The sequence below is a fragment of the Selaginella moellendorffii genome, unplaced genomic scaffold (assembly GCF_000143415.4).
Source record: "Selaginella moellendorffii unplaced genomic scaffold, v1.0 SELMOscaffold_25, whole genome shotgun sequence".
Classification (NCBI taxonomy): domain Eukaryota; kingdom Viridiplantae; phylum Streptophyta; class Lycopodiopsida; order Selaginellales; family Selaginellaceae; genus Selaginella; species Selaginella moellendorffii.
Genome location: NW_003314286.1, coordinates 1,470,472 through 1,492,206, shown reverse-complemented (window position 1 = coordinate 1,492,206; position 21,735 = coordinate 1,470,472). Strand labels below are relative to the sequence as shown.

The following is a 21,735-nucleotide window of genomic DNA, read 5'->3' as shown; positions in this document are numbered from 1 at the left end:
TATAAAATCACCTCACAGTGCCAGTGAAAACGCAGGCATTGTCTCGAGGACATGTCCGCTAAAGGTTAACAAGTGGATGATGATACTAAAATACTCGACGTGGCATGGTAAAGCGAAATTTTAAATGCCATGTCGGAGGCTAGATCTATTGGAGCAAAAATTTTAGAATGGAGTGGAGTCTCACAACGTTGAAAATTTCGCTTGGCATTTAAAAGCCTGGGAGTGAGCTCCCATCGACAAAATGTTGGAACAAAAGCAACGCTTGCTCGGGTTGGTCAAAGGGAACCATATGTCCAGCGCCTCTCACTGTGGCAAGCGTTAGCCCCGCGTATTTCTCACTCCAGCCGCCGACCTGGAAGAAGATCTAGCTATGATCACACGAAACAAGGAAATAGAACAAGTTTGTATTTTAGTACCTGATCTTGGAACTTCCAAGGATACCACTTCTGCGTGATGGTGAGATTGAGCTTCTTGATCCACGCTTTCGTCCCGATCGTCGAGACAACACCATCGACATCGCCACTACGTGCGAAAGGGAAAACTGCGCTCTTGTCATGAAAGGAAACGTCAAAGTTGTACCTGTAAATCCAGATCTTGAGACCCTCTTTCAGTAGCGAGCGATACAGTGGAAGCATTGAATTCGTGATCTCCTTTATCGGATAGTTTTCATTCACTGCTCGACTGCATCACAACATAGATCGCATGTGAACCAGGTTCGAGAGAGAGAAAAGAAAAAAGGTTTTACCTGCAAAATGACCACTTCCCAGGCATGAATTCTACGTGTAAAGCGGTTTGGACGTCCTTGGAGTTGAGATATGGAGACACTGTATCAGCGCATGGATCGTAGGCAGCAGCCAGCATCTCAGTGTGCATGAAAGTATTTTCTCGCAGCGTTTGGCTCAAAATCGTCCCGTTGGGATCTTGCTGGTTGCACGTAGGGGCGTAGACGTTGTAGGTGTCAACGTACTGGATGCTGTTGACCATGGCGCTGACTGCGAACCTGCACAGCGGATTGGCATCGCTTGAAAGATCCTTGGCGAAGTCGCAGTTGGCGACGACTTGGTTGTAGATCTCATCGGAGACTAGCGAATGACTGTGGAAGAAATCGGTGTCGCCTTTGTTGTCAGAGTATGTGTCCGACCAGGGATTACCAAGCTGCGCGTCAAACACCAGATGAGTAGAAACGTTTTGGACGAGCAAAGCCTTACAGCAAATCCTTTGAAGTTAATGAAAGCTCCGGCCTTCTTCTTGTTGTAGTCGAGGATTTTTGCAGCTAAAGTCGGAACATAATGCCCTGCAAGAACAAATTCATACAGTGAAGAGCTTGAAACACGTTGTTTTTACCAGAGTAGCTTTCACCGAGGAGGTAAAAATCGCTCTTTGAATACTCTGGAAAGCGTTTCAACCACTCCAGGATGAACACAAGAACATCCGATGCTGCAGGCAAATCGGTATATCAATCAATTCTTTGCAATATATCCTATACCCATGATATCATCACTGTATTGGTTATAATCCGAGGTTGTGTTGGAGTACGAGAATCCAACGCCGTGGGGAGCCTCGAGGAATATAAGATTGACCACTGCTCGAAAGCAAAGCTAGCTCTTAGCCCTGAAGACGATAAAAACAACCTTTCTACGTACCTTGATTCCATGCGTATGGATTGAGAACAAGCCCCGAGCCTGCGTCATTTGTTCTAAAAGGTCCCAATTCTCCCAAGGCTCCAGCTCCGACCGAAGAACATCCTGGGCCTGAAAAGCATCCGAGGTCCTATAAAGCTTTGAGCTCTGAAGAACAAAACTTACCTCCATTCATCCAGATCGCTAGAGGCAGCTGTAGCGAACTGTTTTGGTGATCAGCCTCATAGAACCAGTAGAAAAGTGTCTTCCCTGTGGTTGGATTCACGGTAACTTGGCCAGCATACTGATTGAAGTTAACTTGAGGTTGTCCAGGAAGCTTGGAAACAAGATGAGATGGATCCGCTGCTAGAGCTGTAAGGAATGAAGTAAGTAGAATAAAAAGAGCGAGTGCTGCGTCCATCGGTGTCGAAACTCGCAGAAAATGCGAGATATAAATATCTCCAGTGGCAACAATAATAGAATTTCGAAATTATCATATCTTGTACGTGGAAATGGACCACTCCGAAAACTCCATCAGCTGACCACCAGCCGTCCCTGTTACGCCAAAGTGAAAACTCCAAAGACAAGCTGATTAGAACGAATAGTTTTCACGAACCTTGAACGCGTAGCTACGTTTGTGTTTGTTTTCTTTCTCTCTTTCCTATTGTTCATGGGAAGCTGGGCAACGCTTCTCTTGCCAAGAAGCTCTTGAAAACTTGAAGTGCCTGTTGCGGCTTTGTGGCAGGCACCATGTGTCCAGCGCCTCTGACTGTGGTAAATGTCATTCCCTTGTAGACTTGTGTCCAGCCTCCAACCTGTGTCGGAGATTCGCCGTTGGGATGCTATCTAAACTATCGAAGAACAAGAACCTGCTTGTTGAAGTCCCATGCGTACCACGGTATTCGAACCTCCTGGCAAGTGGATGAAAACTGGTCAATGGTTCTTCTCAAACAAATCAATCAAACTTTAGCATCTTGCAAATCCTTGGCCCGCTTTCAAACGGCGTAAGTAGAGATAGTTGTTGAATCACCATAAGGTGGCAGTGCACAAAAAGAAAAACGATTTCGTCATGGAATCTCCAGCAAGCGTGTCGCGGGCTTGAGACTTCCGCCTCCTAGAAGCTTGCAGTACAAGAGGACGACCGAGGCTGGAACCATGCTCAAGATGGTGGTCTCGTTGACATGGGAGTGATGCCAATCTATGATAGCAAGGAAGAGGACAAGCCCCTTGCCTACCAACAATGCACGCATCCAGTTACCCGCACTTGAATGCGGGGAGTGCTCTTTGTGTGGTGAAAAGTCTTTGTGTTGCAAACAGGGTGTTGCACGGCATGAAGAAAAGTCTTTGTCTAAACCCAGCACGCGAAAATGAAATCTTAGAAAAGCAAAGAAAGACTGCATTTGCATGCCTTGAGTTTTCTTTCTCGAGCAAAGTCGCAAATCCCCCTCCAAGAAGAACTCTTTCGTATTCATGTTGATCGTGCTGGCACAATCTTTGCTGCAGGTGGAATCCAACTGTCAGGTAGTCCAAACAAAGGAAAATAAGCTTGCCTTGACATTTTTTTTCCAGACGGGCGAATGGATCAGCCACGGAGGAGATCTCAAGAATCGTCGCTTTGCAGAAGATGAGCACTTGATCAGCGTCTGGAGGGCGCCTCACTTAAGAGAAAAGTGGAGCTTTGACGCCGGCGCGGACATTTCGGCCACACCGGCGATTTACGACTGTGTTGTCTACTTCCCATCGTGGAACGGGCTTGTCTTCGCAGTTACCATCCACGGAGAACTTCTCTGGAGCACGAACTTGACAGAAATCACGGGAGTTGCCACTTTGTCGCGGACGATACCGGCTGTGACCGAAGAGCTCTTGCTGTATGGTTTGCTCGGTCCCGCTAGAGGTGTTGCTTTACACCGTAAGAATGGAAGAATGGTGTGGATGTCAGAAGATCTGGATGAAACGCCCCTGGCAAGGATCACCATGTCAGGAACAACATACGACGGGTAAGCAAACTTCTTTTCTTTTCTTTTTTTCTGCTCTTGAGAACCTATCATACTGGCAGAGCTTTCTACGTTGGTATGTCTTCGCTCCAAGAGCTTGTAAAGGCAGCCTGTTGCACATTCCAAGGAAGCTTTCAGAAACTCGAAAACTGGAAAACGAATATGGAGAACTTAAACTTACATGGCTCCTGAAAATTCCGGTTCTACGGCGTTACAGTTTGGGGAAGCAGTCCTTCCATCGATCCCAAGCGAGGACTCGCCTTCATTGGCACTGGAAACCTCTACCAGATCCCGAGCGACGTCCAGGACTGCCTCAACAGAAACGCCAACTCGAGCGACTGCTATCCTCGCGGCGTCTGTGACGACGCCGTTGTAGCCGTGAACATGCCCGACGGTGAGATACGCTGGTGTAACAGGCTCGGAGGAAACGACGTATGGAGGCTTGCTTGTGACACAAATCCACCACCAGCAAACTGTCCACCTGAGCCTGGGCCGGACTACGACCTGGGAGAGTCACCGATGCTCCTCACGATCCCAAGCCGTTTCTCCAAGAACAAGTTCCAAGATATTCTCGTCACCGGTCAGAAGAGCGGCATTGTTTGGGCTCACGATCGAGACGACGGCAGCCTTGCCTGGGAAAAGGTAACTCGAGCTCCTGTTGATATCTAGCTTGTCCTTCCTGGTCACCTTTGGTTTTCCTCCTGTTTTGTGAAGACTGCCGGACCTGGTGGCTTTGTAGGTGGAGCGATCTGGGGAGCCGCCACTGACAACCATCGAGTGTACACCAACATCGCAAACTCTGACCGTGCTACGTTCCAGCTCGTTCCTTCCGGAGGAAGCACCACTGCTGGTGGCTGGGTGGCCATGGATGCCGCTACTGGAAGAATAGAATGGTCCACTGCGAATCCACACAGTGCGCGAGCATACGAGCCTGTGACTGTCGCCAACGGTGTGGTCTTCTGCGGATCATTCGACAAGGATGGTCATGTTCTCGCACTAGACGCAGAGAGTGGACGTATACTGTGGGAACGTACCACTGGTTCGACGGTCTATGGAAGGCTCTCAGTCGGGCACGAGTGTTGGTTTGTTGGAACGGGATACTCACGGGATCCACTGGGTGCTGCGCTTGGAGGAACTCCCGGATCCGAATTATATGCCTTCTGTGTATGACATTATCAAGGCAGCATTAGAAAGACGCACGCAACAAGTTTCTCCCAGTGTTCCTAACCGAAGTCAATATTCTAGATGGTGTACCTGTAAGTTGGAGCTCACGCTCTTCCATCTTGTACAGCTTAAACCTGTTATACACCTAGAAAAGACTTCTGAGCCCATTGTATTGCTAGCCTGGCCAACACATAGTACACACAAACGCTAGCCTGCGGAAACCTTCTTGCCGTCCTCCATGAAGAAGATAGCCGATTCAGGAATCTGAGAATGTTAAGTTAGAGCACGCACAAGAGCCTAGAAGAACTCACGTTTTGCCACGTATCTGTGATAAAGTCTACAATGTCCAGCAGAATATCCCCTTGAACGTCGATTTGTTCTTTCTCCGTCGGGCCCTGAAAAGAACTTTTGAGTCACGCGAGAAAGAGCATGCGTGAGAATCCCACTCACCTTCACCACAGACGCACCACTTGCGAATTTCTTCCCGAGTTTCTTCGATGCCTCCCCCAGCTTGACACCTTCAGACATTCAAAAAGCTCTTCTAGATGCAGTAGACGAAGCAAGCAGCAAATCCTGTTACCAAACATGTCGAGCCCTTTGATAGTTGTCACACATTTCCTTTTGTTTCTCGTCACTCTCTCGACCACAACCGCGGGCTTTTCCTGGAAATGCAGAGCGTAAGTTTCATCGTCTCATGGAACTGCCAACTCGTTACCTTCTTCTTGATTTTTCCTCCGGGTAATCTCTTCACATCCTCTTCTACAAATGACATAAAACAAAAAGAGAGAAAAGAACATTTACTCGTCTCTCTCTCTCTCATACGTACCTTGTGTCTTTGAGCTATCTCCCTTTTCATTGCTCACAGTTAATCCTTGTAGTTGCTGCTCAGCTCTCTCTGTGAAGAAGAAAAAGAAGGTAAAATCACAACACTAACGACGATCAATCGAGGTACCTCTTGCAAGCTCCGGATACAAGTCAGGCACATTCTCTAGGAGCCAGGGCTTGCACTTCTCAAAGTCCGGTCCAAATTCGCAATACTCAGGAGGCAAACTACACACTAGAGTCGGACAGTTAGCATGATCCGGCAAAGAAAAACCATACAAATCACCTGCGCAGTACAAAACCTGGACCTTGTCGCCCATGGCACGCCCTCTACCCCCAACGAAGAACCCTAAAAACAAAAAAAAAACAATCAAACAAGAAATGCATAAAATATTATGCTAATTTAAATGAAATACGTTCATGAAGTATTTCTTCTGAGATAAATAAATAGAGAGCTTTTAGGTCAATTCCTTAGGAAAAAACGAAATATAAGTATCGATTTTTTGGCTTTCTCAATGTTAGTTCCTAGGCTTCTACAAGATCCTGCTGCACAGCTTTCAGAATCGAGCTCTTTGATAGTTGTCACACATTTTCGTCTCTCAGTTTCATCGTCTCAAATAACTTAGAACTCCCTTGATTTTTCCTCCTATTATGAGAAAAACAAAAAGAAAAACGAATGTTTGCTCCTCCTCAAAGAAGTCACATGTAAATTTACAGAAGATATCAATAAGTTTGTTAACAATCCGCTGATAGGTTTAAATATCTAGTCATGTTTCCTACCAGGATTACAGCTACAGCAGACTCAAAGTTCTTTGCCCGACGGAGAAAGAAAATTGCCTCGACATTTAAGGGGACATTCTGCTGGACATTGTAGAGAAGTTTCATCGAAACTTCGCAAAACGTGCTTCTAAGCTCTTGTGAGTGGCTCTAACTTTAACATTCTCAGATTCTCGAATCCATGGAGGACGGCAAGAAGGTTTTTGCAAGAAGTCCCAGTCAACTTTTCTAGTCGTATAAGATTTAAGCTGCACAAGATGTAAGAGGTCTACCTTCCAGGTACAGCATCTACTTCGGCTATGAACACTGTGAGAACGTTATTACGTGCGTCTATCTAGTGCTGCCTTGATCATGTCATACACAGAAGGCATATAATTCGGAGCCGGGAGTTCCTCCAAGCGCAGGAGCCAGTGGAGCCCGTGAGTATCCCGTTCCAATAAACCAACACCCGTGCCCGACTGAGGGTCCTCCGTAGACCGTCGAACCAGTGGTACGTTCCCACAGTATACGTCCACTCTCTGCGTCCAGTGCGAGAACATGACCATCCTTGTCGAATGATCCGCAGAAGACCACACCGTTGGCGACAGTCACAGGCCCGTAAGCTCGCGCACCGTGTGGATTCGCAGTTGACCATTCTATTCTTCCAGTAGCGGCGTCCATGGCCACCCAGCCACCAGCGGTGGTGCTTTCTCCGGAAGGAACGAGGTGGAACGTAGCACGGTCAGAGTTTGCGATGTTGGTGTATACTCGATGGTTGTCAGTGGCGGCTCCCCAGATCGCTCCACCTACAGAGCCACCAGGTCCGGCAGTCTTCACAAAACAGGAGGAAAACAAAAGGTGACCAGGAAGGACAAGCTAGATATCAACAGGAGCTCGAGTTACCGTTTCCCAGACAAGGCTGCCGTCGTCTCGATCGTGAGCCCAAACAATGCCGCTCTTCTGACCGGTGACGAGAATATCTTGGAACTTGTTCTTGGAGAAACGGCTTGGGATCGTGAGGAGCATCGGCGACTCTCCAAAGTCGTAGTCCGGCCCAGGCTCAGGTGGACAGTTTGCTGGTGGTGGATTTGTGTCACAAGCAAGCCTCCATACGTCGTTTCCTCCGAGCCTGTTACACCAGCGTATCTCACCGTCGGCCATGTTCACGGCTACAACGGCGTCATCACAGACGCCGCGAGGATAGCAGTCGCTCGAGTTGGCGTTTCTGTTGAGGCAGTCCTGGACGTCGCTCGGGATCTGGTAGAGGTTTCCAGTGCCAATGAAGGCGAGTCCTCGCTTGGGATCGATGGAAGGACTGCTTCCCCATACTGTAACACCGTAGAAACTGGAGTTTTCAGGAACCATGGAAGTTCTCCATATTCGTTTTCCAGTTTTGAGGTCGAGTTTCTGAAAGCTTCCTTGGAATGTGCAACAGGCTGCCTCCACAAGCTCTTGGAGCGAAGATATACCAACGTAGAAAGCTCTGCCAAAATGATAGGTGCTCCAGAGCAGAAAAAAAGAAAAGAAAAAAAGAAAAGAAAGGAAGTTTTCTTACCCGTCGTATGCTGTTCCTGACATGGTGATCCTTGCCAGGGGCGTTTCATCCAGATCTTCTGACATCCACACCATTCTTCCACTCTTACGGTGTAAAGCAACAACTCTAGCGGGACCGAGCAAACCATACAGCAAGAACTCTTCGGTCACAGCCGGTGTCGTCCGTGACAAAGTGGCAACTCCCGTGATTTTTGTCAAGTTGACGCGCCAGAGAAGTTCTCCGTGGATGGTAACTGCGAAGACAAGCCCGTTCCACGATGGGAAGTAGACAACACAGTCGTAAATCGCCGGCGTGGCCGAAATGTCCGCGCCGGCGTCAAAGCTCCACTTTTCGCTTAAGTGAGGCGCGCTCCAGACGCTGATCAAGTGCTCATCTTCTGCAAAGCGACGATTCTTGAGATCTCCTCCGTGGCTGATCCATTCGCCCGTCTGGAAAAAAATGTCAAGGCAAGCTTACTTTCCTTTGTTTTGCTCTTTGTTGGACTACCTGACAGTTGGATTCCACCTGCAGCAAAGATTGTGCCATCACGATCAACAAGAATACCAAAGAGTTCTTCATGGAGGGGGACTTGCGACTTTGCTCGAGAAAGAAAACTCAAGGCATGCAAATGCAGTCTTTCCTTGCTTTTCTAATATTTCTTTTTCGCGTGCTGGGTTTAGACAAAGACTTTTCTTCACGCCGTGCAACGCCCTGTTTGCAACACAAAGACTTTTCACCACACAAAGAGCACTCCCCGCATTCAAGTGCGGGTAACTGGATGCGTGCATTCTAACGAAAGGTGAAACCGTGTGATGGTGCTCAAGATCCGTCATAGCATATATGGAATGGAAAATGTACATATGTGTGACATGGTGAACCGGTGAAGACTCGTGTCTCTCCACGTGGACTAGCCACGTGGCACAGGGCCACTCTCAACACTCCCACTGGCACTGTGGCCATCACGAGTGATGCTCATCAGTGGAGAAAGTCCCAGCCCTTCGCGATGGACTTGAAATCGATCTCGGGGTAGTGCTTTTGTGAAGATATCTGCAACCTGAGTGGTCGTGTCGCAGTAGATCAGCTCAATTGTGCCATCTTCCACTTTCTCACGAACGAAATGATGATGAATCCCAAAGTGTTTGGTGTGTGAATGAAAGCGAGGATTGGCCGCTAACGCAATGCAGCTTTGATTGTCACAGAAGAGGCGAGTGGGAGTCTTCACACTCACACCAAGGTTAGAAAGTAGTGAGCGTAACCACACACCTTCTTTGGTAGCTTGTGAGGCTGCCAAATATTCTGCTTCAGTACTAGAGGTTGCCACTGTACTTTGCTTCCTGCTGCACCACGAGACTGTCGCACTGCCCAGGGAAAACGAATAGCCAGAGGTGCACTTGCGTGTGTCACAGTCTCCCCCAAAATCAGCATCACAGTACCCCGTGAGGGTAAGCGCTTCTCCCTGGTAGCACAATCCAAGGTAAGTAGTACCTCGAAGGTACCTGAAGATGCGTTTCACCGCTGCCCAATGTTGAGATCCAGGATTAGCCAGGAATTGGCTAACTTTGCTCACGGCAAAAGAAATATCTGGGCGCGTACAAACAGCTGGATACATGAGACTGCCAACAGCTTGTCTGTAAGGGATGGAGTCCATGGCTCTCTTGTCGTCCTCTGTCTCAGGAGACATGGCTTGTGAAAGCTGGCAGCCTAGTTCCATTGGTGTCGCCACTGGATTAGAGCTCGTCATAGAAAACCTGGCCAGCATATCTTCTATATACTTGGCTTGGTGAAGATAGATAGTGCGTTGAGAGCGATCACGCACAAGTTCCATGCCAAGAAAGTAGGAAGCCGAGCCAAGAGTTTTCATCTCAAATTGGCTGCAAAGATCTCGCTTAACCTGGAGAAACATTAAGCGATGATTATGGATGACAAGAGTATCATCAACATAAAGACCGATGATCACAAATGATTCACCCTCCACCCGAATATAAAGATTCGGGTCTGCCTCGCTACGGGAAAAGCCCACACTTAGTATAAAATCGTCAAAGCGTTTGTACCAAGATCTGGGTGCTTGTTTCAAACCGTAGACAGCTTTCTTGAGAAGCCAGAGATGATCCTCTTTTCCAGCGGCTAGAAATCCTTCTGGCTGTGCCATATAGATTTCTTCTTCAAGCGCGCCATAAAGAAACGCCGTGGTCACATCCATCTGTTCCAGATCAAAATCTCCCACCGCAGCAAAATTAATCAAGGAACGAAGAGTAGAATGCTTAACCACTGGAGCAAAGGTGTCGTTGTAGTCAAGTCCAGGAACTTGCGAGCATCCTTTCGCCACCAATCGCGCCTTGTAGCGAACCGAGCCATCAGGATTAAGCTTCAGAGCATACACCCACATGCTCTTGATAATCTGGCGATCGGAAGGCACAGTTGGAACAAGAACATGTGTCTCGTTCTTTTGCTGTGAAGCAATCTCGGCTTCCATTGCTACACGCCAGTAAGACGCTTCCTGTGAGGCCATGGCTTCTCCATAGGTCCTCGGAACAGTAGGAGTAGCTGCACGAGAGGAGACCATTGTCTCGATGAGACGCTCAGTAGGCCGCCTTGTGCGGATCGATCTGCGTAGAGGATCTGGAGGAGGCGGCGGGGTTGGTGGTGTTGGAGTAGAAGCGGGCATGGGTTGTTGCGTAGGGACTGTTTGAAGCGGCACAGTGATCGTGCCGACAGTCAACTGATCTTGTTCCGCTTCAACGTCATTTTCTTCGGTCAAGGTAGGTCTGGAAGTAGAACCTTGACTAGAAGGAAGAAACGAATTCTCGTTGAAAACCACTTCTCTGCTCAGGATCTCCTGCTTCGTGATTGGATTCCAGAGACGATAGGCTTTGTGATCGAGGCTGTAGCCCACAAACACAGCCTTCTGGCTCTTGGGATCCAATTTCTTGCGCATTCCATCAGGGATGTGTGCCCACGCTTCACACCCGAATATTCTCAGATGCGTAACTGTAGGTTTCTTGCCACTCCATGCTTCTTCAGGAGTGATGTCAGCAAGGGCAGAGGTGGGGAGCCGGTTCTGGAGATAGTTCGCCGTCAAAACAGCGTGAAACCAGAAGCTGCGAGGCAAACCACTGGAAAGTAGCATTGCCCGAGCACTCTCCACTAGTGTGCGATTCTTGCGCTCAGCTACGCCATTCTGTTGTGGAGTCTCTCGCGTTGTAAGTTCTCGCACAATCCCTCCTTGCTCACACAGCTGGTTGAAAGCATTGGAAGTGAATTCGCCTCCACCATCACTTCTCAATCGCTTGAGCATTTTCCCAGTTTGTGTTTCTCCCATATCCTTGAAAGTCTGGAAGTAGTGTAACGATTGGGATTTGCGAGCCATAGGGTAGATCATAGTGCGACGACTGTAGTCATCAATGAAACTGATAAAGTATTGGATACCTCCCACTGCTGTGGTGGCCATCGGGCCACTCACATCAGTGTGTACAAGTTCCATGAGCTCTGTAGCTCGAGATGCTCCAGTCTTGGGGAAAGGTTGGCGAGTAGATTTTCCTAGCTGACAGCCCTGGCAAAATGGAAGAACGGCTCTTGGGTCCAGGTCTAGACCTTCAACCATCTGCTCGCGTGCGAGCTGCTTGATTCTATCAGCACTAGGATGCCCCAGGCGTGCGTGCCAAAGCTCCAGTGAGTGACTGGTCGTTGTCTTTTGTGCGTGTAGGCCCAGACTCCGTCCAGCAAGATCTGGCAGCATGGTAAGGCGGTAGAGGTCACGCCGTCCAGGCCGGGACGCTGTGAGGATGGCTCCTGTGGTCGAGATCAGCTGGAATTGGCGAGGTGTAATGGCGAACTGATACCCATCCTCAGCAAATTGTCCCACAGAGAACAAATTAGCACATAAACCAGGAATATAAAGAACCTCGTGGATCTTTACGACTATTCCTTGTGGTAAAGTGAACTTGATGGTTCCAACTCCTTTCACAGCAAGCTGCTGGGCATTGCCAACGATGACATACTCCTCTGTGGCTGTAGGAACATAGGCTTCAAAGTACTTATCACTGTTGAACATATGGTCTGTAGCAGCAGAATCCAGGTAGATGCACTCTGTAGACAGTGCTGCCACTGCCATAGCTCGTGACAAGATGAAGGCGTGCACCACCTTTTTCTTTGCATTGTTCCTTACAGGCTTGAGAGATGGATTTTTCACCCAGCATTGAGCTTCGTCATGGCCTTTCTTGTTGCAATGAGAACACTTGGGCTTCTTGGATGAAGAGGCTCCTTGTTTCCCTTTGTTCACTGTTTCTTTCCTGAGAGAAGAGTAGAATGCAACGGCCTCTGATCCTGTTGTTGCTCTTCGTCTCAGATCATCGTCCTGGAGGCTACTGATCACGCCATTCAGGGTTAGAGGAGTTCCAGTGGTAGTGAGGCTACGTATGAGAGGATCAAAGGATGGAGGAAGTGTGACGAGCACCAGCTCTGCTTCTTCTTCATCCTCTATCTTCGCTCCCACATCCTTAAGATCATCTAAGATTGTTCTCGCTGCAGCAAGATGATCCTTGAGGTCATCCCCTTCAGCCATCACCAGTGCATGAAGCTGCTTCCGTAAAAAGATGCGATGGGATGTTGAAGGGATCTGGTAAGTCTGCTTCATGGCCTCCCACGCTTCCTTTGCACTCTTGCACCGTCCAATGCAATGGAATTCTCGCCCCTCCAGCGCTGCATGGAATTTGCCCAAAGCTCTCCGGTCCTTCTTGCGATACTTCGCAGTTTCATCCACTGTAGCTGTATCTGGAAGTGTCTCAGTTCCTGTGGTGATGTCCCAGAGGCCTCGTTCATCCATATAGGATTCGAATTTTGTCTTCCAGAAGCGCCAGTTCCTCCCATCAAATTTTGGTGGATTTGCGTCCACTGAAACGATATCCGCTGTAGGCACAGTCGGATTTGTGATGGGAGGGGAAATAGGTGGTGGATTTGGAGGCGTATTTGTAGGAACAGTGGCTGCCATGGGTGCTGACACCCAATCCCACCACTCGTTCAAGTCTAGGTCCAGGTTCTTAGTCGTCCAGTGCCTCTTGCAAGGCCTGGAGCGTTTGGATTAGGGCACGCCTCTGTCTACGTAGACGGAGGCTCTGATTCACCCTAGCAAGTGTCGCCCTGATCCTACGGTTTCGAATTCTTCTCGCTCTCCCAGGCATTGCTCCGATACCATCTAACGAAAGGTGAAACCGTGTGATGGTGCTCAAGATCCGTCATAGCATATATGGAATGGAAAATGTACATATGTGTGACATGGTGAACCGGTGAAGACTCGTGTCTCTCCACGTGGACTAGCCACGTGGCACAGGGCCACTCTCAACATGCATTGTTGGTAGGCAAGGGGCTTGTGTTCCAGCCTCGGTCGTCCTCTTGTACTGCAAGCTTCTAGGAGGCGGAAGTCTCAAGCCCGCGACACGCTTGCTGGAGATTCCATGAAGAAATCGTTTTTCTTTTTACGCACTGCCACCTTACGGTGATTCAACAACTATCTCTACTTACGCCGTTTGAAAGCGGGCCAAGGACTTGCAAGATGCTCAAGTTTGATTGATTTGTTTGAGAAGAACCATTGACAAGTTTCACCCACTTGCCAGGAGGGCTGATGAAAACAACATTTGATAAGGCCGTGGAAAGCCTGCGCAATCTGGACATTTACTTCTCAAAGTTTCCTGGTGTATTTTTATAATGAGGAGTTGCCTCAAAAGGTGACAGAGCGCTGTGGCATCTTGAACCCTCTGCCCCATCTATGTCTTCAATGAACTCCACAAGCTCTTCCATTTCTTCATCATTGCTCCAGGAGGCTGACCTCTTCCTCATGCGATAGGAATTGTGGGGCATATACCTGGGCTGCGTTGCACAGCTAGTGGCAGAGGTGGCGTGGCAGCCGTGGGCGGATTCGTCGGCCGGTCTCCACGTGAGACCATTTAGCTGCTATGATGCGGTGTTGTTAGCTTGGTTCCCTGATAAAAAGCATCTTTCGGCAACGGCTGCCGAAGATCATGCTTTGCATCTTTGTGAGGTTGACTTCCATGCCTGAGGCATCGCAGAATTCCCCATGAAGGGGTCCAGATGTGATATTGTGTGGCATTTTCCCCTGGATGACTTTACAAGGCATCCACGTAAATAGCATTGCGATAGAGTTCAATTATCGCCATGGGAACTTGTAGGGACGTATCAGAAAGTGGTGGGGAACTCTGAATGCCTGGTGAGATCTGTGTAGTTTGAGACCTCCCAGACCCTCAAAACCAGGAGAACCAGTGCGAGAGAGGGATTGAGAGACCATAGCCTCAATCCATACCCCTGGCGAGAGTGGCGAAGACTTTGACAAAGATGTGCCCGCTATATAGTCCGATAGTTTGTGGGATCCTTGGGATCGCCAGATTTGTAGAGAGATCACCCAGTTGACTTGTCCTCCCCTTGAACTGTTGGCAATGCCAGGGTGCGAGGTACTTCTCCCAGTCGTGAGTGTTCCCGACTTGCACTCTCGTTGCTTTTTCTCATACTAAGGGTCATCCGCGTTGCATGTATCTTCGCTTTTGGCTGCGAGCAATCCGGGCATAACATCTTCTGAGCCGTGCTACCTTTGGGCGAGTCTGGGTGATCCGCGAGCCCATTGACAATCACCATTCCCAGGATTTCACGATAGTTCCCTCCTGGGGCATTGAGGACGGTGTGGAACGGACACAACCGGCCTCACCACCGGCACAGAAAACATGTCTCTCTGGATGATAATGCCAGAGGTGGACGAGCACGTTGCCGAGCAGCAAACTATCTTCATTTGAACAGCTCTTTGTGATGGTTCCAGATGAAAGTTGTTTAGGAAAATCAATATAAAACAGAAACCAAAAAATTACGGTTAAACAAATTCAATGAACCCCGATAGTAATTTGGAAGAACCCAAACGCCTACAAAGTCAGTTCCAACGAAAAAGAAAGATCTGGAAATTATACCTCCTCTTGGAGTGAGCACATCCCAAAAGTAAGCTCCATCGCCTCAGGACATACCTAGGAGAGGATCAAGCCCTGGAAATCGCGTCGTCCAGTGTCAAGTCGCGCTCTTTCTCCATCCTCGAGAAAAACAATGTAGTTCAAACGTTCTTTAATCTACAACTAAGGGTTCAGTATTAGGGACTTCGCGCGTTTTCCTCCTCAGGGTTACAACGAGGATGTGAGCGAGTCCCTGGCTCTAGACTTCAGCGATGTGATGCTGCAGTCGACAATACGGATTGGTGACATACGCTTGCGCTTCGTTCAGTGCCTGGTGAAGGTCATCATCGGAAGGCACACAGGCTCAAGGAATCGCCTGTGGTCGACATGTCAGTTTTGCTTCTGGCACTGTTTGAGTACGATGGGGGCTACCGCGTTGTGTGCGAGAGAGGTGTCTTGGATGTTCAAGGGCAAGACGCAGAAAATCACTTCTAGTGTTCTTGTTGAGAGATCTGATATTGGGATCAAGGTCATGGTTTTATAGAGTAAATGCTACGACGTGGCGATGGACAGGAACCTAAGAGGTCATGATCCAGATGCCACTTGTGTCACAAAAGCTCTCAGGAAGGTTCGGGATGATAAATTTCTGAACCCCGCGTCACAAAGGTTGGTTGAGATAGAATATAACAAGTAATGTCCACTATGTCCACTGATAGTAGAGGTATAATGGCTTCTACTATCAACTGAAGTTGCATTGCTATTACATAGAGTTTTCAAGCTTTTGTCAGAGTTTTTGAAATTGTTAAAGCATTAAATTTTAAAATTTCTTTTTTCCTTTAGCTCAATCTATAGAACTTTTCAACAGAGAGTTGCCAATATGAAGAGCTCACAGGCATGCACACTATCGGTGTTTTCGCTCTTTTAAATCCAGTGCAACCCTAAAAGGAGAACTCGCCGATGGCTTGGCGGCTAGTGATGAATCGCGCGGCGCCCTGGCGGAGCGGCAGGCAGATTCTTTGGCGCTCGGCGGCAGTGTGTCAGGATCATCAGGTGTGGTGGGCAATGCAAGGGCGCGAGAATCCAGACGCGCCGTGGGATGCAATGCAGCGGTTTACAGCTCCATCCGACGACCTAGCTCTGTTGATTCCGGTGGGATTCCCTTTGCCCTGCCCTGCAAACGATCCAGCGCCATCGTCAGCTCACGATGAGGGTACGCTTCGAAAGTACTTGTCTAGTAGAAACTATGGGGCTGAAACTTTACAGTGAAATGCCCCGAGATCTTGGATGCCGACGAAAGGTAATCGTGCACTTTTATTTTAGCCTGAGAGTCTCTTTCTTTTTGGCTTTGCCATTCCCAGTCCGATGATCATGATGCCCAAGAGGACTTACCAGCCAAACAACAAGAAGCGGAAAAGAACTCATGGATTCCTCGTGAGGTGAATGAACTAGACAATCTCACTTTCGCGGATCAAAGCCAAGTTTTGTTTGGCGCAGGATGAGGACTCCATCTGGGAGGCGGATTATCAGGCGTAGACGGGCCAAAGGTAGATGGAGGCTAGCAGTGTAGCAGGCACATTTGTAAGCTAACCAGTTCCAAACCAAGACTTGTTCACGGCAAAAACTTGTGTTTTAGAGAAGAAAAAAAGCCTCTTGAAACTTTGATCATCGAGTGTGGAAAATTGAGTAACAAAGGTTGTCACCTGCGAATCAAAATAAAAATCTAGCAAAAGGTTTTGACCCGTCAGACTGCCCGCCCGGCCTCCACCCCGAGCAAGCTCGGCGTGAACGGTCATCTATGGAGCACTGCCGCAGTGACTGCGCCAGTGGCCCGTACGGTCGCGCTCAAGCCGGGGGGCTCAAACTCATCGTCCGGGGTTATCGGTTTGTCTATACCTCTCGGCATGGACTGAAGTACGACCTAGAGAACAGATCCTGTTCAAGTACAGTCGTGGTAGTATACCCCAATGGAGCCTCTTTTATATTGAGAGCTCTCTCTCGCGCCAGGGCATGTGGGATAGGGCTCTTTTGGCGCGGCATATTCTGCCCTAAACCTCTAAATAATAAATGGTAATATTCGCCTAGTTTAAACGAGGGGGAGAGCGGGGGTTCGAATCCGAGGGGGCTTTGTGATACTTTCTCGATGAAGACTCACAGCGCGGCGGCGGCCAGAAGCGCCAGGGAGCTGCGCGCGCGGTTCTATGGCATCCGCGACGCGGCGGGGGACCTGGCGCGCGCCGGCGTGGCGAGGATCAGGCGATGGGCGCCGCAGTGGCAGTGGCAGTGGCGATCGTTCGCTCCTCCTCCAGGTTTGGCGTCGCTCCCCCCCATTGCCGCCCTATCGCGCTCGGCGGCGTCGTCCGTGCGCGGCGTGGCCGCGGCCCCTAAGGTGCTGCTGCTCGGGCTATTGATATTGCAGCTGCTGGTTCTCGGGGTTCTTCGATCGGCGCCATCGGCAGGGGCATCGCATGGGGAGCTGGATCACGCCCCGATCGGCAGGACGCTGTACACTGTAGCGGCCAAGAACAGGCCCAAGGATTCGTCGGTGGCTAAGATCGAGAAGAAAAGCTTGGGAGCTTTAGAACAGGGGCAGGGGCATCTACCAGAGGGCGATCGCTCAAAGCAAGCGGAGAAGAAGGAGGAAGAAGCCCAAGGGAAAAGTTTCCTGGATCGACCTCGCGGAGATGTTTCCAGATCGGCTGTTCTAGACAATGCGGCTTCGTCGGTCCGAGAGGTGGAATCGAAGGAAGAAGAAGTAGAAGACGAAGGTGGAAAGCTACTGTCTCAAGGAAAACGGGATTCCCAGCTTGGCGATGGCGAGGAAGAACTGGAAAACAAGGATTCAAATGGAAGAGGACTAGTCTCTCAAGAACAGCAGCAAGCTCAAGTCGGTGGCAGCGGTGACGAAGAAGTGGAAGGCGAGAAAGACACCGATTCAGAAGAAAAAGGCGAGGAATCCAAGGAGGCGTCCATACTCGCATCCGAGAACGCGATCCTAGAGGAGGATCCGGTGTGCAAAGGCGGCAGGATCTTCGTCTACGACTTGCCACCACGCTTCAACGCCGACTTGCTCGCCAATTGCTCGACCCTCAACCCGTGGCTCTCGCTCTGCGACGCTCTCTCCCACGGCGGCCTCGGCAAGCCCATGACCACGACTCCATGGCCGTCGTCCAAGCCGTCCCCCTGGTTCTACACCGAGCAATTCAGCGGCGAGGTCATCTTCCACACCAGGATCCTCCGCCACCCCTGCGTCACGAACGATTCCGACTCAGCCAACGTCTTCTACGTGCCATTCTACGCGGGGCTGGACGTCTCCCGGTACCTGTGGAGACCGTCCAAGGCCGAGGACCGCGACCACCTCGGACACAAGCTCGTGGAGTGGCTCTCGACCCAGCCGGCCTGGACTCGGGCCCGGGGCCGAGACCACTTCACCATGATCGGGCGGATAACTTGGGACTTTCGGCGGCCCGAGGAGAACGCGTGGGGTAGCGGGCTGCTCAACATGGCCGAGATGAAGAACATGACCCGGCTGGCCATTGAGAGCAATCCCTGGGAGGGTGGCGAGTATGGAGTTCCATATCCGACGAGCTTCCATCCCCATAACGAGCACCAGCTGCAGGAGTGGCAGGAGTTTGTGAGGAACAAGGAGAGGGGGCTCGTGTTTAGCTTCGCCGGCGCTACCAGGAAGAGGATTCCGAATGACTTCCGGCTGGAGCTCCTGGCGCAGTGCTCGGACAGCCGGGGGGCGTGCTCAGCCATGGACTGCTCGGACAGCAAGTGTGAGACGCCCGAGCCCGTGGTCCAGCTCTTCCTCAACTCGACGTTTTGCTTGCAACCCCGGGGTGACGGCTACACCCGGCGGTCGATCTTCGACTCGGTTCTGGCGGGCTGCATTCCCGTTTTCTTCTGGAACCAGAGTTCCTACTGGCAGTACAAGTGGTTCTTCCCGGAGGAGGACGAGAGCTACTCGGTGTTCATAGACAGGGAAGACGTTCGCAAAGGTACCAAGATCATGGAAGTTCTGTCGAGGTTCTCGCAGGAGCGAGTCAAGGCGATGAGGAACACTCTGATCGATGCTCTTCCCAAGCTCGTGTATGCTACAGCGGATCACGAGCTCTCCGGGGCCGACGCTTTCGACACCGCCATCGATGGGGTCCTCCGGAGCATGCTACGGATGAATCTGAGGCTACAGAAGAGCAGTGGCTAGCCGCGCCAAGGATGATCCTTGCTTTTGGAGACAAGAAATCTCTCCCGGGGGATCTCTCTTCGGGAAGAGAAGGAGGAGATGACAAAGCCAGGCGTACGCATCCACTGTTTGTATGTAATGCTGTTCTAGCTGTGAGAGATTATGTTCTTCTTTTCCTTTGTTTTTCGCTCTTGGTTGGTGTTTGTGGCTTTTCTCTGTCGCTTTTGTTTCTCCGTGCTGCCAGCGAACGACTGGTGCCAAAGGACATATAAAATCTTTCGAGTGATCCCACCATGACCTATTTTTCAAATGTTTGAAATGATTCTTGAGGATATGCGCGTTTCTTGTATCCCGATTTTTTTACCAGAGGAATGGATTTTTTTTCATAGAAAAAGGTGTTTCACGCGTCTGGGCACATGATATCGACTAGAAGATTGGTTTTGCGCTTGTCATTTTGGTGTTTTCTTTGTTTCTTGAGCAATGTTGGCATTTATTTCTTTCAGGTGCTGGAAATCGTCTGGTACATGCAGGCGGTTGGATCCTAAATATTTCAGCCGTGAGAGGTGAAGCTTGTAAGTCGAGAACTGTTGCTTGATTTGAGCGTTGTCTGGTGGTTTTGGTGTGGAACCTGAATTTATGTTTGCTTGTCCTTGAGACGCTTCTCGCCCTGTTCGTGCTGCTCTGTAGAGCTGAGCTCGCGATTGATTGATACCTTGGTCGGGTGTCCAAAAGCACGACAGCCTTTCGTCTTCGTTTTTGTTGAGACGAGAGCAACCGGACGGCATGGAAAAGCGCGCGCCAAGAGTGCGGTCGCAGCGCAACAAAAGGCTGGTTATCGAGCAGGACACGATCGATCAATGTCAAAGATCATCTTACAGTAGAGCTCTTATAGCAAAAGCTAAAGTTTCTTTTGCTCTTGCTCTCAAAGACTTGCACTCTGGTGAACTTTTGGTGGATAGGCAGAAAAAGCATGTTATGTGGGGCATCACAGGCTCGTCATGTTGGTCAGAGCGGAGCAGCACACTCACACACTCACACTCGAGGTACAGTTGCCAAGCCAAGTACTTGCACTAGATTTATGAAGCAGGGGTGCTTTTTTGGAGAATAAAGACTGCTCTGACGCTTTCACTTATTTTAATACTGTCCAGGCCAGGCTCAAACCACGCAGCAGCACCAGCCAGCACCAGCAGCGGCAGCAGATTATATAGATCGAGCAGCAGCAGCAGCAGCAGCAGCGGTGTGCTTGTTATGAGACGATATTGATTGATCCCATTGACCAACGAGGAAGGATTAAAGAGCCTGAAAGCGAAGACAACGAAAGTTCCCACCACCACCACCACCACCACCGGTGTATTCCCTTTGAAAGGAAACAATCATCTCGTGGTGGTGAGGTGAGTGGTGCTTTTTTAATCAGTACATCACGCATTGACTTACAGCCGGGATCTACTCAAAGGAGCTAAGTTGAAAGTCGGGGAGAGCTCACGCCACTCGACTAGACAAAAGGAGAATCCATAGGAATCAGTCGATGCATGCTACGGAAAGCAGGGACAGGCGCAGACAGTGGACTCAAAGTCGAATTTATTGGAGCTCCTAGGCGGCCCCGTAGCTTGCGCCTTGAAACTAGGCCAAGAGAACTTGACCGAAAGGGGATCAACTCTAGGAAGTAAAGAAAACGAGGAACTCAATGACAGGGATGGAAAAAGTATCAGGACTTGACCGGAGGAGATTACAGGAAAACGAGGAAATCAAGCACAGGGATGGGAAAAAAATACCAGGACCGAACAAGGCATAAAAAAAAGGTAGGAGTTCATGGAGGGGACCTCGACAGCAACTTGATCGAGAGAGCAAGCTGGCGGTGGGGAAAATCTGGAAAATGGATCAGTTGGGTCAGTGTAGCTTGCTCATGACTTTGCTGGAAGCTGCGAAGCACCACTGGCCAAAGTGGAGATGGAGCAGGCTTTTAATCGTCGGGATGCATGCGTGGAGCTACATGTATACTTTCATGGATGGCACAGAGTGGTGGAGGGACGGGGGAAAGTACTTTGGTTTCCAAGGGAACATAAGTGGCGCGACAGGGACGGGCTGTGCTACGAGTAGACTTCCCTGTACGAGGCATTGTCAACGAAGTAAGTGCAGAGGTGGTGGTGGTGGTCTCTAGAGAGAGTTTGTTGGATGGATGGAGAATTGATTGATTGGGAAGGGGAGCAAGGATTGGTTTTGGATTGGAATGGAGCATAAGAGAAACAGATCAGGGGGGGACTTGAGCAGCAGCATGTAGAAAACGAAGCAAGCCAAAGTATACGCGTGATCATCCGTGGAAGACATGGAAGTCGATTGGTTTTTCGTGTAGTGGAGAACTGGAACAGCGGGTTTGGGAAGTTTGTGCACACTTCTTAATGTTCCCTGGGCTGCTGCTGCTGCTGCTGCTGTTGTCTCCTCCTGGCTAGCACGGCAGAAAAGAGGAGCGAGGAAAAGACACTAAATGTGTTTGCTCGTCTCGAGGTGGCGGAAGAACAGCGCTTGGAAAACTCGGCGAGGTGGTGGGATTGAGGATTAGATAATGGCGATTCAGGTGATTTGCTTAGCATGCTTCTCGACGGGGCAGCCGAGAAAGGTTTAGAAAACTGCCGAGGAAAAGCAAAGCGGGCGGCTCAAGGTAAGCGTTACTGTAATCTTTGGCTCCATGTCTCATGCTTTTCGATTAATCGATGGCAGCATCCAA

The 21,735-nt window shown here is 49.8% G+C and overlaps 6 protein-coding genes and 1 non-coding gene across 7 annotated transcripts; 3 read left to right on the top strand and 4 right to left on the bottom strand.

The window, feature by feature from the left end:
* Window positions 1-185: 185 nt before the first annotated feature.
* Window positions 186-2,139, bottom strand: LOC9637408 (putative serine carboxypeptidase-like 23). The gene is made up of 9 exons (XM_002974591.2): window positions 1,806-2,139; window positions 1,644-1,751; window positions 1,487-1,582; window positions 1,345-1,437; window positions 1,209-1,294; window positions 746-1,155; window positions 580-681; window positions 417-522; window positions 186-352 (listed from the first exon to the last, which is right to left on the bottom strand). The coding sequence occupies exons 1-9, from the start codon at window positions 2,038-2,040 to the stop codon at window positions 209-211; spliced, it is 1,380 nt and encodes a 459-aa protein (XP_002974637.1). The 5' UTR covers window positions 2,041-2,139; the 3' UTR covers window positions 186-208.
* Window positions 2,140-3,089: 950 nt separating this feature from the next.
* On the top strand, window positions 3,090-4,783 carry LOC9636765 (polyvinylalcohol dehydrogenase). Its single transcript, XM_024679777.1, has 3 exons — window positions 3,090-3,616; window positions 3,844-4,255; window positions 4,328-4,783. Exons 1-3 carry the CDS (start codon window positions 3,090-3,092, stop codon window positions 4,781-4,783), a joined length of 1,395 nt encoding a protein of 464 aa, XP_024535545.1.
* Window positions 4,784-4,929: 146 nt separating this feature from the next.
* On the bottom strand, window positions 4,930-5,960 carry LOC9636764 (translation machinery-associated protein 22). The gene is made up of 8 exons (XM_002974590.2): window positions 5,886-5,960; window positions 5,730-5,834; window positions 5,604-5,672; window positions 5,493-5,536; window positions 5,358-5,439; window positions 5,228-5,295; window positions 5,089-5,172; window positions 4,930-5,041 (listed from the first exon to the last, which is right to left on the bottom strand). The coding sequence occupies exons 1-8, from the start codon at window positions 5,917-5,919 to the stop codon at window positions 4,985-4,987; spliced, it is 543 nt and encodes a 180-aa protein (XP_002974636.1). The 5' UTR covers window positions 5,920-5,960; the 3' UTR covers window positions 4,930-4,984.
* A 1,128-nt stretch (window positions 5,961-7,088) lies between these two features.
* On the bottom strand, window positions 7,089-7,984 carry LOC9637407 (polyvinylalcohol dehydrogenase). The gene is made up of 2 exons (XM_024679776.1): window positions 7,911-7,984; window positions 7,089-7,838 (listed from the first exon to the last, which is right to left on the bottom strand). Exons 1-2 carry the CDS (start codon window positions 7,982-7,984, stop codon window positions 7,232-7,234), a joined length of 681 nt encoding a protein of 226 aa, XP_024535544.1. The 3' UTR covers window positions 7,089-7,231.
* A 7,753-nt stretch (window positions 7,985-15,737) lies between these two features.
* Window positions 15,738-16,495, top strand: LOC112347908. The gene is made up of 4 exons (XM_024679589.1): window positions 15,738-16,040; window positions 16,094-16,127; window positions 16,189-16,266; window positions 16,325-16,495. The coding sequence occupies exons 1-4, from the start codon at window positions 15,788-15,790 to the stop codon at window positions 16,395-16,397; spliced, it is 438 nt and encodes a 145-aa protein (XP_024535357.1). The 5' UTR covers window positions 15,738-15,787; the 3' UTR covers window positions 16,398-16,495.
* Window positions 16,496-16,565: 70 nt separating this feature from the next.
* Window positions 16,566-16,780, bottom strand: LOC112347976. Its single transcript, XR_002992918.1, has one exon. It is a non-coding gene; the product is annotated as a small nucleolar RNA U3 (small nucleolar RNA).
* Window positions 16,781-16,949: 169 nt separating this feature from the next.
* Window positions 16,950-19,307, top strand: LOC112347930 (xyloglucan galactosyltransferase XLT2-like). The gene has a single exon (XM_024679674.1). The coding sequence runs from the start codon at window positions 16,971-16,973 to the stop codon at window positions 19,032-19,034; it is 2,064 nt and encodes a 687-aa protein (XP_024535442.1). The 5' UTR covers window positions 16,950-16,970; the 3' UTR covers window positions 19,035-19,307.
* Window positions 19,308-21,735: the final 2,428 nt, after the last annotated feature.